Source organism: Rousettus aegyptiacus, unplaced genomic scaffold, assembly GCF_014176215.1.
Source record: "Rousettus aegyptiacus isolate mRouAeg1 unplaced genomic scaffold, mRouAeg1.p scaffold_m13_p_10, whole genome shotgun sequence".
Taxonomy (NCBI): domain Eukaryota; kingdom Metazoa; phylum Chordata; class Mammalia; order Chiroptera; family Pteropodidae; genus Rousettus; species Rousettus aegyptiacus.
In genome coordinates this window covers 99,439,810-99,454,294 of record NW_023416285.1, presented here as the reverse complement: position 1 = coordinate 99,454,294, position 14,485 = coordinate 99,439,810, and the positions used below count along the sequence as shown (strand labels likewise).

Genomic DNA, 14,485 nt, shown 5'->3' with positions numbered 1-14,485 from the left:
CACTGGCATGTGCAGCAAGGGGCCCGTGCGGAGCAGGTCTCGCCCCTACCTGGCGGGTACACGAGGGCGACGTGGTCCCCGTCCTGCAGGCGCCCCCTGTCCATCAGCATCACGGCTATCTTCTCCGCCCGCTTGTGCAGCTGCACACACGTCAGCGAGTTCGCTATTGTGCCCTGAGTGCGGAAGAACAAGTGGAAGCCAAGTTTCCTTACAGAGCAGCTCGGGGACATCCAGCTCAGACACCAGGCAAGTCACTCTTAAAGTGGGCAGCTGGGGGGTGCCAGTGTGTCCACAGCTGTATCACCACTAGTCAGCTTCAGAGCGTCCTCACCACCCCACGTCCCCGACCGTCGGCTGTCACTCCTCTTCCTCCCCACTTGCTAGAAGTATAGCACGGAGCGATATCTAGATATACGTCCACTAACAAGAAGCATCTTAAAAATAATTACTGATCTAAAATAGCTAAACGTATACGTTCTGGCTACAAACACCTTTAAAAAGTGTTGCTGGGGAAGATGGGTAGCAAAACGGATCCCAAGAAACATCCAAATGCACGGGACTGAGAGCTTAAACTGTAGAGAAGAATGTGGGTAGACGGTGAATGGTGAACGTGTGGCTGGCCCAGAATGCCATCCTGGGCTGCGCCGGGCCACTGTGGCTCATTTGCACAAACCCCCACAGCCTACAGACACTTAAAACTGCTTCTTCGTGATCAAACCCTATGAAAGTGATTACTGGGGTGAAGGATCTCTCCTTAGCAACAGGCAAATTGTCCAGCAATGTCCACACAGGGGGTCCTGAAGCTGAGCAGTGACGGGGCCGACGGGTCTGACCACTGTGTTCAGGCTGGGGCCCCCGGGGACGGGGGAGGGGCTGATGGGGAGAATGGCCAGACGGAGGACCGATGCCCCAGGAAGGCATTCTGGACCCGAATGCCAGGATGAAGTCCCAAGAGGGAGGCATGCTGTGGACAGAAGAGGCCAGACCCTTGCGGCCTTTAAAGGACACTGGTGACATGGTCACTGGCCGTGTCAGGGGAGGGCACCAGGACGCCCAGCCCGCTGAAGCACCCGCACGAGTCAGGGGTGCGCCTTCGTAATGAGTTTCCCTCCAAGAGAGGCAGAAACAGACGCAGAGCAGGAGAGCGGAAGGTCAGAGCCGGCGAGACTGGAGCTTGGGAGCCCCGCCAGGACGTCACGACTCGGACCCGCAACGTGGGCCGTTCCTGCGTGTGTCACCCCCGAGCCCACTGCTGCTCACGTCAGTGCCATGAACTCGCTCCTCGACCCTGATGTCCCTGGAGCTCCACAGGGTCAGAGCTGGCAGAAGAGGCTCAAGCGTCTGCGCCCGCTAAGTAAGACCGCCCATGCAGTGGGACACTGTCCCTACCCTTGCGCGCTGGGACGCCATGGCTGCCTGGCCTCCAGCAGCGAGCACTTGGGCTGTGCACTGCTCCACTCGAGAACTGACCCGCACCCTGTTCTGGAGGGCCAGTGCTGACCTGTCAACAGCCATCTTTTGTCTTAAAGCTTGTGAGATGTGAGAGGCGTGGCTGTGTCTGAAAATATGTTTGACCCTGGTTCATGAAAACCCCGCCGTCGGAACTTAGAAAAGGCGAAATCTAATCGCGTGCTGTCCGTTGTCTGGAAGAACCTCTAGACAGTTTTCACGAGACCACCTGCCGCGTCACAGGGTTTACAGTGACGAGAGGAGAGCCCGTCACATGCCAGAATCGGCACCTAGGGTGGCTGGGGATCAACCAAAGTTATTCTCGGAAGTCTCTGAAGGAGGCGCCATGTTGGAGAGAGGCTGCTCCGGCTGGCCCCAGGCTGGGGAAGGGAAAGCACGTCACATGGTCTGAAGGAAATTACGGGACGTTTTGAAACAGGTCTTACACTAAATTTTAATTTTAAAGTCCCATTTTAAAATAAAAATACTTTAATTTTAATTTAATTATCTTAATTATACTTAAAAAATAGAAATGATTTTCATTCTTAGGAATGAAAATCTATGACTAAAACGTAATTTCCTACTTATAAAAAGTAGTTTAGAAGTAACAATAAAGACAAATATCCCATAGATCATTGCTCATTTTTTGGGGAAAACACTGCAAAAAAACTGTTAAATGCACGCATACATGTGCATGCACGGATGAAGGTGTAAACCCTTCTACTCAGAAGCGCCTCTTCTCAGGCAAAGGTCTCAGTGAAAACCCTCCCAGAGCCAGGTTTTGTCACAGGAGCGGCAGTGGCCCAGGGGTGGGGTGGGGGATGGGGGGTGACGGGGCAGGATGAGGGGAAGCGTCTGGCCGGCGTGGCCGGGGCGCCACACGGTGGCCTCACCCTGCAGTTGAGCAGCGTGTAGAGGATGTGGTCGGGCGTGGTCTGGGCCCTCCACTGCAGGACCTCCGAGAGGAACAGGAACTGGAACGAAGCACACACATTAGGCCCAGGCTGCCTGCTCCGGGGCTCTTCTCCCCGTCTAAATCAGTCTGGACTGCCTGAGTGCTTCTGGGGGGGCACCCGCGCAGAGGAATGAGGGTGCCCTGCCGGATGTGGCCAACAGAATTTGCTCCCCGTTCTCTGGCCGAGACTGAGGTTCGGACGCAGCCCCTGGCAGGAAGTTTCCTGAATCCTCCCAAGAGGGGAGAACGGCACCCCCCACCGTGGAACAGCCAACACTGAACACCCCCTTCTGGGGCTTCCAGAAGATGCCATGGGATGTCTGCGGCACCAGCAGGACCGGCTGTGTCCTGCTGTGATGTGGGCTCTCTTGAACGTGCTATCGAGAGTGGCAGCCATCCCTGTCATGGCACCGCACATCACAGGGGCCACGTGCATGGTGCCAACTCCGCCCACCGTGCAAAGGTCCGCCTGTGTCACGTCGGGGCCCGGGAACCCACGTCCGCCCCGAATCCGGGACAGAAGCATGCAGTGTAGCGGGCAGCACACGAGCACCCACGTCCCTGCGCAATGCCAGGTTCGCAGGACTTCGAGTGCTTCTTTTGTCACATTTCCTGGTGGCTATACTGAGCAGGACCACCTTTTGCTGAGTCGTGAGAGTCTCAAGGCTGAACGGCTGTAATGGAACTGATGGCCACTCAGGACAAATCGTGAAATATTTGGGGCCAAGGACCCCCATGTCCCTGAGGCTGCTTTAAGGTCTAGCTCCCAAAGCTGGGTTTGAGCTCAAGTTTTCTGGAATTTGTACAATCAAAGGACAGGCAGCCTTGTGACAAGGTTGCAGTGAGGCTGTCTGGTGTGGTCATGGCTGATGGGAAACTGGAAGCAAGTGCTCAGGAGACCAGGACCAGGGAGAGCTTCCCAGACACCAGCCCTTGGCCCGCCAGTCATGGGACTGTCACCCCCCCCCCCCAATCTCTGTGCCACTGTGACACGTTCTACAATCTGCGCGCCCAATACGCGTTTTCCTTACGAAGCCACGTGAGTGTCTCCCGGGCTCACCTTCCGGGCCTGGTCGTTGTCCTCTATCTGCCCCAGGTCCCGGCCGCTGGCCTGCGCAATCCTCTTCCCAGACACCAGGTTCCCCACCATCACAGAGGCGGGGCCGATTTCTGCAACGATACGGTGACACGTGTGTGTGAGGAAAGCAGCGCAAGTCCCCGAAACGCGACGTCCTGCCTTGGTGAAGAGTTCGCCCTGGGTGAGCCCTTTCGAACCCGGCTGTGCAGACACCTTATCAGGACAGGCTGCAGAGGTCACCGGATGACAAGGACGGCAAACACACACAAGGCTCAGTCAAGGGCACGCAAGGCACGTGCCCACCGGACCCCCATGCTGTGGCCTGACTCTCCAGGTGGGGCTGCTGAGGTCCCCCGCGGGGCGGAGACGAATGCAGATTTAAGCAGGACGCGTGGGGCTGCGGACGGGGGCTGGCCCTGGACCGGGACGCGGCTCCCCAGCCTCAGGGTGCCCTGCTGACGGCCGGCCGAAGGTGGATGACGCCGTGCATGTTCTCTAGGTACTGCCGGTAGTCCTGGGGAGTGCCGCCGTGAAGGGACAGGACAGCCACACGCATGTCCGTGTCTCGTAGCCTGCAAGGCTGTCTCCGGAAACACGGGAGCATCAGCCGGGGGGGGGGGAGGCTCCTGCTCGGAGCTCCCGTCAGCCCATTGCCGACTCAGCACCACGCTCCTTCCACAGTTCGTGACACGTTTCAAAAGGGAAAAGCAGACACAATCTACTCTGGCAGCTTCTTCTCTTTTTTAATGGAAAGAAGTTTCTTAAAAAATGGTGGTCGTAGCTTTGAAATTTAACTGCAAGAACCCTCGGTGCCGTCAGGTATGTCGAAGTACAGCCACCCAGCTTCTCGTCACCAAACGCACACGTATAAACCAAGAGAAGCACACAACGGGAAAGCGTTAGGAGTTCCAGGAGGACGCGCCAGCGGGAGCACGTGGGAGCTGGTGTGTGGCAGTGTGAGCGTGTGCGAGTGTGGACAGTGGGGGGGGGGAGGAGAGGGAAGGAGGGAGGGAGGCCGAGATGCTGACCCCAAGAACTGCGGGCTAAAGCAACACAGGTGACGTCAGTGCTGCCGCCTGGGTTTGACGGCACGGCTGAAGGCCACTGCCGAGCCCCGCCCTCAGTAAGCTTCTGAAGAACAGCACATTAGAGGCTGATGACAGTCAGGGCAGGTGTTGCGGGTTCAGGGGGGCGCAGCTGCCATGACAACCTCTCTAGCAATCACCCTGGCTTCCGAGCACAACCACAGACTGATGGGAGTACAGGTGTGAGCACCTGGTGACCTCTAGGTGACTGTCCAGTGTGAAGGGACCACCCACCCTGCTGTGCCGATGTGGCCGCCCAGAACTGGCTTTGCCCGGCAACAGCCAGCTTTCCACAGCGGTGCGGGGTGGCCTGGCACCTCTGGCAAGCACCGGGCCCTGGAGAGCAGCCTGTGACGCCTTTCTGGGCTCCCGCCTGCTGGCACCTTTGGTTTTGGGTGGTCTGTAGGAGCTGTGATGTGGGCTTTGGGTATCACGGCGCATGCCCAGGTGCTTGGCTAAGCCACGTCTGAATGCTCGTGAGCAGTGGCTCGAGACCGAGCACAGCCCTTTCCTTGGCTCCTAATAAAGAATCGACAGAAAAAACTGGGCCATGAGGTGTGTGCAGAAACGCACGGCATGACAGCGTGCCCGCGAGGTGGTGGCCGCTGCCCAGGGGCACCGCCGGTCCCGGGGCCGTGCGCACCGATGCTTCCTGCCTCCAGGGTCTGCGACAGTGCCCAGTGTCCTTCCCGGCTGCTGAGACCCAGCAGGACGGTCTTCTGTGGAGCCGAAAACGGCCTAGGCTGGCTTCTCCATAACGGTTTCAAGAATTCGGGTCAGGTGGAACGAGCACTGTTTGGGGGAATATCAGGTTTCCGAGGGGCCTTACTCTGCGATTCTCTGCCACAGGATCACTAGGCCTATTGCTGCTGGCATCCTCTGCATGCAGAGCTTGGACTTTCCCTGTCTGTCTCCATGTGGACTTAGGAGCTGACATTTTCAAATGTTGCTCAGAGGCTGGTGGCATTCCCGCTGCTTGAGTTACAAAGCTGTCCTGATGCGAACCGAGGCCTCCCGGCCTGGCGAAAGTGGGCGTGGACGTTCCTGTAGCTGGACACGTGCTGGGAGGGCCCAGGGCCCTGGACTTGACATCTGCAACTGCTCCCCATGCCCCGCCCCGATTCACAAATCTACGGCTGGGAGTTCCTCTCGGTGTCATCCAATCTCTGCTGCCGATACCTGAGCAGCTTGTTCAGGGACACGGGCCGCCGTGTGACAGCCGGGCACTCGCCCTGGCCACTGCTCAGGCCCTCAGGCTGCTTGGATCCAGTCTGTCAGGGAAGCTTAGGGCTGGGAGCTGCTTTTATAATTCTCGTAACATTGTCACAAGCCAGCCGATGGGGTAGAGACCTTCCAACACTTCTGCACTCAAGACATTTCACAGTAAAAGTTGTGAGCTAAAAAACCCAGCAATTTGTCCCATTAAAAGGCAATTAGCTTGTCTATGCATCAGGTAAGTCAGTGGCCCCATTTCAAGCACCTGGCAACAGCCTCGCTGGACATTCTCTTTACTACTCGCGAGTGCCGGTTCCAAGTCATACGTTTACCCCAAGGGCCTTAGATGTGGCCTAGTCCACCACTTCCATGGCACCGAGGAAACCAAGGCCTCAGAGAAACATCAGCTGCCCAACGGCCATTGAGGCCATCAGTTAAGAAAGTTGACAGGCCCCTCACAGCTGCCATTTCGTATTTGTTAAAAAGCTGCTTTTTGACGATCTACACCGCCCTCAGCATCTCGCCCTCAGCATCTGGCCAGAACAGAGGGAACGCCGAGCGTCGTTGAACCCCTCGCCCTGCAGGGCCGGCCGGCATGAGCGCGCCGTGTGGCCGGCATGAGCGCGCCGGCCGCGCCGCAGCGTCACAGCGGTCCCGAGTCCCGGTCACCCCCCGTGTCGGCCCCTGCAGCCCCCGGAGGGAGTGCCTGGCCTGTCCCTTAGCCGCGTCTCCCCCGTGTTGGGTTCCTCGGTATGTGACTGGCGAGCTGAGCTCTGGGACCACGTGCTGGCAGCTGATTCCTCCACGTGTTCGTCCTGAATTCTGTCACGCACTGCTGACCTGTGGGGGGCACCCTGACCGTGCTGACGCCTGGGGCCACTTGGTCGAGGGCGTCTGGTGATGAATGGAGGTGGACGACGAGAGACCTTCTGGCCCCTGCTATGCACGGGGACCCATGAGCCCTCGCACCGTGACCAGCTCAATGCATGAGGCAACCACGCAGACGGAGTGTCCCCGTCCGTGCCCTGAGATGAGACAGGACAGGTGACGCTCGCCGCTCCAGAGGCCCCACCTGAAGCCAGGCGCCCACAGAACTGAGAGAGGAGACCTCGGTCGGCACAGCCATGCGTTTTATGCAGCATCCGTGTGAGCCAGGGACTGAGCGAGCAGCGAAGGGGGAGGAGTGTTGGCTAAGGAAACCCAGGATGTAACGAGACAGCGGAGAGAAGCACTCCACGCAGACCCGGCGGCCCGGAAGCAGAAGCCTGACCCCAGGCTCCGTGAGGGACCTGGTCTGCATGAGCACGGACGAAGCACGGCAGTGCGCATGCCACGTCCTGCCTGCCTCGCGAGGCAGAGCTGCTGGGGGCAAGGGGACCCACGCCCCTGGGAGGAGACACTGGGGGACGTGGCCTGTGTCCAGGAGGCCCAGGAAGCACGCGCCAATGCCATTGGCCCAGAGGCCGAGGAGACTGCAATCCCTCACAGCCCCAGACATACCTGGCTGCTTTTGTCGAGGTTTAGGCAGGTTTGTGACACAGGTGTGCGGGCACATCAGCACATTGCAGGGGTGAAGCGAGCCCTCCAGAAAAAGCTGCTTCGTTTCTGATAAGTGGATTCCACCAAGCGGGGTTTTGGGGAGGGTGTTGGCCGGGACCAGGGCTAAGCAATAAACCCCAACTTGATGGATGCTGTCGATCGCCTGGAAGTCAGGAGAGGGGGCCGTGTTAGAGCAGGGGCAGGAGAGACCGCGAGCATGTGTGCGGGCCGTGCAGCACGTGTCCACACCGGGAGGCGCAGCGGCGCGCTGGCGTGGCTGGCGAAGGTGCCACAGTGCAGTGGGCTGCTGCCCGCCTCACCAAGCTGCGTGGTGACAGAGGGACCGAGGAATGCCACACACTGACAGGGGAGTTCGGGGAGAATACACACACTCTGAAGGCCCTAACACAACCTCTTACTCGTGCCTCCCATGGTGGCGGCGGTAGCCAGTTTGTGAGGCCCTGACCTCAGACGGCTGCTTTCCCAGGACACAAGTTCACGTTTCGGAGCTGATGCCATTTCCGATCAACTCGAGTGACAACCAGGGACCACTGGGTCGGCCACACCCTAACAGACGCATGGAAGCTGCTATACCTGGAGCACCCGGCTCATCCACTGGAAGCTGTCCTCCTCCGTGGAGTCCGGCCTCTGCTCGGCCACGATCACGACCCTCTCGTCGTGCAGGACGGTCACCGAGAAGACGGCTATCCTGTGGGATGGGGGAGGGGGGGAAGCGGGGGGGAGGAGGTGCAGTGAGCACACCGGCGGGGCTGGGAGGGGCTGCCCACGCTGTGGGGCTTCACAGCTGCTTTCAGGGCACAGGGCGCCTGCCCGGCGGCTGCTCGAGAAAGCTGCCTCGACGTCGGGATTGGGTGCTCCCACTGCTGGCACGACGGCGAGGCCGATGCCCCGCTCCTACAGGCTGGGTGACAACGTCCGCCCCTCCCAGCAGCCACAGCAGGAGTTTGTACAACTGCCCAAACTGCAGAGGCTCAGGAAACCACTTGGCTCTCATCCTGGCTCGAACCTGCGAGCAACGTCTCCCACTCGGGAAGAGTCACCTCTGGGAGGCAGGGCTTCCTGCTGCACCTGCTGGCCACTGGCCACTCACAGAGCTGCAGGGCTCTGGTGGCTGCCATGCCTTCACCCCATCCGCCCCCCAAAGAGGTTGCAGCCTACAGAAAATTCAAGGCGGCAGCCCGCAGCCGTGCACCTATTCTTCCTGCTCCCTCAGCCACGATGAAGTAAACTCTACAGCAAGAAACACAGGGGCTGCGACCACCAGCGCTCGCCGTGGGCCGGCCAAGGCTGCAGAGTGATGGGGAGCAGGCCGCGGGGTGTCGGCTGTGCAAATCTGTCACCGGACTGTCACCGTCAGGTCTTTTGAAAGGACCTGCACCCGTGTGAATGGCTGACTCTCTGTACAGCTATTTATTAAGAACACGTTTTTCAAATGGATATTTCTGCTTAACTTAGAGAAGTTAACAAGACTATCTTTGTGATGCTCAGGAAGTTTCTGTGACATTGGACGTTGAGAACCAGCTAGAATCTTGAAGGTCACTGAGTGCACTTGCTTCACTTTATAGAAGAGAAAACCAAGTCCTATAAGCTTAAGGAATTTGTCAATTTTGCACAAAAGTGCAGAGAACGGGGCGGGCACTCACCTTCCCCGGTAGACGAACTTCATGGGCTCCACGGCCAGCGCAGTGGCCACGATGTCATCGGCGTTGTGTCTGCGCCCGCTCACCACCATGAGCCCGTCCATCTTGCCCACCACGAAGACGAGCCCCCCGGGGCCGACGAAGCCCAGCAGGCCTGTCCTCACGAAGGGGTACTCGCTGACTGGGGCCCCCGAGCTTGTCACAGGGAACACCTGGGAAAGCACGAGCCCTAAGCACCCATGACGCCACCTTCCGCCTCCTCTTGGAGTTGCCCGCTGGCCTCTCTCCCACGGCCACCGGGCACCGCTGGTCCCAGTCCACGCCTCCAACTGTCACATGGGGCTGCACGTGACTTCCTTTCTCGGCCTCTGAGCCCCTTGAGGAGCAATGCCCAGAGGCCATCACAGTAGTCTCAAAAACTTGAATTCTGCTCATGAATCCCCAGCACAAAAGTGACCAGTGCAGGACCAAGAGGCACTTTTAAGTAACATCTTTCAGTTTGAAATGATCCCTGCTCGTCACGTAGTTTTCCTTACGGGAACTACACTGGAAAGACACACATAAAGGACGCAGACCACATGCGTTCAGACTGCACGTGTCTCCCCAAGACCCAGCCTGCAGATCACGTGGGAAGGAGAGGGGCCGCAGCACTTCTGGGCAACATGAACGCACACCCAGCACCCATAATTCCAAACAGTCAGGACCGTGTCCCCAAATAGCTCGTGCTTCCTTTGCATGACTTAATCAAAAGGCGTGAGCCCTCCCCTGGGTCAGCACCGCTCAGCCAATGACAAGCTCTGACGCGCTGAGTTCCTGGATTTCGTTTGTCCCTCGACCTCTCGCGCACGAGGCTAGCGTGCATGTGGTGTGCGTGTGTATACGTACATGTGCACACGGCATGGCACACCCGCTGCACACACCTGCTTGCGCCATGGAGACGGTCATTTGTACACACCCCTCCCCCACACGCTGTCAAGGCCGCTCTGACTGCCCAGGCAAAGACGAGAACAGAAATAGATTAAAAAAGCCCATTTTTAAGAAATGACACCTGCCCTTTCCCACCACAAGTTATGAGGTGAAAACAATGCTGATGAGTCAAACTTCCTGAAAACCGTAACAGCGGCAGGAGAAAGCACGACCGTCCCCACCACGGCACCAGCTCCCGTCCCGCTGCGTGCTCGCCTCCCCGCCTACCTCGAAGGTGTTCTTGGTCATGCCCGAGAGGCCGTAGTAGGACGTGCCCGTGGCGATGGCGCACACGCACAGCTCCCCGATCTCGTCCGTCCTGCACAGCTGCGGGACCCCGTCTGGCTTCACGGAGCACGTGATGGCTGAACAGAGAGCAAGAGGTGTGTGTGGGGGGAGGATAAATGGACACGGATGGAGATGCGCACATGCAGAAACGACACTGCGGTGTGACAGGGAGGTGGCAGCCAGGCGGCCCTGTTCCCCAGAGTGAGTCACGATTGTCACGTGACTCACTTGTCTCATGTTGCAGCAGAACATCAGATTTCACGGTGGAGACATCAGTAGATAACTCTAGTTGCTTTAAATTCAATGTGTGAATCATAATTAAAGACAGCAGCCCTTCCTGCCACTCAGACGTGAGGGTGGCGCTCAGACAGCCTAAGGGTCACTGGCCACAGCCATGCCGCCAGCAAATTGCAGGCAGCCTCTGGGACACACCTGAGTGGCACAAAACGCTGCCCCGCAGTCTCCTGGCGTTTCCGGGTGCAAGGCCCCGGGGCCTGTGGAGATAGCGGCCTTCACCCCAGGTCCCGCCGCACTGGGCCCTTTGGAGGGTGCTGAAAGTTTTCACGTGTATCTCAACAATGCGGAGTGCTCCACGACTGTGACACACACACGAGGCGCCATCATGACAGACGCACCCGGTGTCCAGCCACTGCGGCCCATGGTCTGGTTAGAGAGCTGGCAGCTCAGCGAGGTGGGGTGCATCAGTGACGGCCAAACTGACTGGGAAGAGCCTGACTTCTGGTCACCTGGGTTGGGGCTGAGGTGACAGAAGTGGTGAGTCTAGGAAACAGAGCCACCAAAATGCAGGAGACGCCTGTTGCACTCAGGGAGAGGAAGTTCAGAATAACACTACCCCAGAGACTCCTCACCCTTCAGACAGAAAGCAAACCATCTGACAGCACACGGCAGGGGCTGGGAGGGAGGGGCGCCCCCACCTGTGACAAGGAACGTTACTCACGCTGTTTTCCTGAAGGACACACAGTATTACCAGTTACGGGGGCATCTGCCCTAGACACAAATCCCACTTCTAGAACTTTCTCCATTCAATGTCCTCGCAGCCGTGCAGATGGAAGTGCACACATGTTGTGCACGGCCTCGTATGTTGGCTGCGCCAGACGACGCTGACCCGGGGATCAGACCCCGGGCAGGCCATCACCGGGGATGGCAGTCCTGGAAAGGACGGCTCTCCACGCACTGACCAACAAGCTCTGAGCTACGGGACAAGGACACGGTGGGCCCCACGCTGTGTGGCACCAAAAGCAGGGGAAGCAGTGCCTATCTCCCTGAAACAGAACGAGGGCGGGCGGGGATGTGAGTGTGGGCACCTGTCAGTGCACGTGTGTGTGTGTGTCAGTGCACGCGTGTGCGCCTGCAGCCCCGCGATATTCCTAAAAGGAGATTCTGGTACCCCTGGTGTCGGAAAGGAGTTTTTGTCATGGTGCAGTCTGAATGTTCTGAGGCTGGAACCATGCATCTATTATATTTACAAAGTAAATTTTTTAAAGAAAGAGGGGCTGGGAGGCGGGAGGCCTGGCAAAGGCTGGGTGCGCACAGCGGCCTGAGACGCGGCGTGCGGAAGGGGGAGGGTGCCATCTGTGTGACACCAGGGCACGCACAGAAAGGAGCTTGGGGGGCGGAGGGGGAGGGGATGCCAAACTCTGGCTTCATCGCTTTTGCTCACAGGGTCAGTGGACAGGTGAGGTGACATCCAGGAAGCCCGGGCCAGGGCCAGATCACGTCCTATGCAGAGGGCCCCTGGGAATGTGTGGGGAGGGACCAGTGTGCAAGGCGGGAGACGCCCTTCCTAGGCTGCCTGAACATTTGGGTTTTCTGCCATCAGGGGGCAGCATTACCCCAAACCTCTAAAGCTTGAATGGTGAAAGAGGCTGGTGTTAAGTTCCGGTCAGGGCCAGGGGCCTCTGGTCGGCAGTCGGCCCACACTCACCTCCAGGCATCACGAGGCCGACGTCCTGCACAGTGAGCACAGACAGCTTTTCCTCCGAGTCCACCCGGATGACCCCGTAGGTCAGCCCGTGCATGGAGAGGACACCCCGGCCGGGGGGCTGGTTGCTGTCGTCTGTGGGCCTGTAGGGGTGGTTCCATGTGAGTGTGCAGGAGCAGGGACGTGTTGTAATCACAGATGTCATCCGAGCGCCTGTGCATACCGAGGGCAGCCACCGCAGGGTGCTCAGAGCACACTTGGTGGCCACGTGCCCCGATGCTTAGTTCACCAGGGGCACTGTGTCCTGTGTTTGGAGAAGTCAGTGTCCACCAGCTCAGCCCTGGGGTTCCAGATGTTTCAAAGCCCCCCAGGAGCACTGCGTGCCCTGCCCCCGCCTCACACGGGCCCACCACGGACAACCACCACAGCCCCTCTGCAGAGCTGTTTTCCAGCCCTGAAATGGCTAAAGGGAGAAGGGTGTGCTGAGAACACAGACAGCAGGAAGCAGAAACGATGGCTTCTGCTCATCCAGCGTCAAGTCTACACGTGGGTGGACCTGCCATGAGGCGGACACTACCCCGCCCTGGACAACAGGACAAGAAGCGGGCGGACATGGTGGTCCTGCGGTGGGGTGGGTGAGGCGGTTTCGGGTCCGTCTCCCCCAGCCCCGCTCTCCTGGTGCCGTCCCGCCCACCTGGCGCTTCTCCAGCGAGCAAGTCCGGACTTGGGGAGAACCCATCAGTGCCCACCCCTCCTCCCCAACTGAGGCTGACTGCCACGAGTCCCGCCCCTGTGGCTGCCTAACCGCCACCGCCCCGCGGTCCTGAAGCTCTACCTCCGGATGGCAACCGTGAGCGCCTCTGGCGAGCTGGCACAGGGACAGATGACCTCTTGGCGCAGGCCTTTACTTTGGAAGACGTTAAGAAATGCATCACAGGAAGAGATAGACCCTGGAAAGGGGGGGTTGGGAATCAGGCAGTGGGACTGGGGAAAACGCCCTGTAACAGAACTTGCCTTTGGGCTGGGGTCCAGGCGCACACAAAGTTAGGCAGCATGGAAAACACAATGAGAGGCAGTATTCCCAGACCCACAGGGCCCGAGCATTTTAAAACACACTGTGCTCAACAAAACCTGTCTGCTGACTGGTGGACTTCCGCAGCGTTGCTGACATGTGCTCGACCATTTTCAGCATGCAGGTTCCGAAAGGCAGGTAAACCCAACTTAACTAAGTGAAGGAGACTCTGCAGTAACTTGAACACAACCTCATGCATAGCTCCCCAGGACCTATTGGCTGTTGACTTTCTAACATAAGTTGACCTTGCTGCATCCTTTAAGACACACTGCTCTGTACAGTTATAGGTAAAATAGCTCACAATTTGGGGAGTTATTCTGTAAATAGATCTTTTATGAAAGTAATGGTGATTATCTGTATCAGTTGTTAAGAAAGTATTTTTAGCTTTAATTTACAAGTATACACATTGTGCAGTTTTCAAATGTAGTCAGAAACCAACATTTCTTTCGTTTAACATTCGTTCGTTCCCTTTATTTCTGCCTTATGTGTTCCCCTGATTAAAAAAACAAAACAAAACAAAACACACTAATTTCTGTTTCAACTGACTGAAATATTTCTGAAGGTATATTAACAGTGTCCTGTGGGACTGCTAATTAACTTTACCTGGGCAATTTTTCTATAAGATTTGGTAATAAAATTCCATTAAAAATGACAAATTAATTTCCTGATCAATAAGACCACTATGGATCATAAAACAACAGTTAATATTTCTGAAGACTTTTTTACATCTGAAGCAACTATGCATAGGGGCTGGATTTAATCTTCATAAAATCGGATGATTTAGCTACCATTTTGCAGCCAAAGAGAGAAGGACTCAGAGAGTTAAGTGATGCCCCCTAGCGAGTCAGGACGCAGAGGCGCAGCACGCGGCCCCCGGGGGTCTGCGGGGCCCTGGCCCCCACTGCCAGGCCATGTGCCCAGCCAGGGACCACTCCCCTTTGGCTGTTATTCTGTGATAACTTCTGAACTGAGGTGAAGATGAGAATGAGAAGCTGAGGTGCAGAGTGAACCCTGCAGATCGAGGCCCGCTGCCTGCTGTCCTCGCGGGAGCGGCAGCTGCCACTTACAGGGGTTGGCGCCGTCGGCCACGATCAGCATCCGCAGCGAGGAGAGGTTGATGTCCCTCTGATCCCTGTGTGCCACCAGCGCCCAGTGCATGTCCCTGGACTTGACGCAGGCCACTTTTGCTGAAAGGGGGGGGGGGGACGGTTACCGCATGTCAGCAGACCACGTGA

General features: G+C 57.8%; 1 protein-coding gene across 5 annotated transcripts in view; it reads right to left on the bottom strand.

Moving 5' to 3' along the window:
• DIP2C (disco interacting protein 2 homolog C) overlaps positions 1-14,485 on the bottom strand; it is a 218,547-nt gene that overhangs the window by 34,048 nt on the left and 170,014 nt on the right. For all 5 annotated transcript variants that reach the window (XM_016151738.2, XM_016151753.2, XM_036228243.1 and 2 more), the window contains 10 exons: positions 14,318-14,437; positions 13,014-13,128; positions 12,182-12,321; positions 10,177-10,313; positions 8,986-9,194; positions 7,916-8,030; positions 7,283-7,484; positions 3,465-3,574; positions 2,343-2,423; positions 50-173 (listed from right to left, as the gene is read on the bottom strand). In XM_016151738.2, coding sequence (XP_016007224.2) covers positions 50-173; positions 2,343-2,423; positions 3,465-3,574; positions 7,283-7,484; positions 7,916-8,030; positions 8,986-9,194; positions 10,177-10,313; positions 12,182-12,321; positions 13,014-13,128; positions 14,318-14,437 — 1,353 coding nt within the window. The remainder of the gene's footprint in view (positions 1-49; positions 174-2,342; positions 2,424-3,464; positions 3,575-7,282; positions 7,485-7,915; positions 8,031-8,985; positions 9,195-10,176; positions 10,314-12,181; positions 12,322-13,013; positions 13,129-14,317; positions 14,438-14,485) is intronic.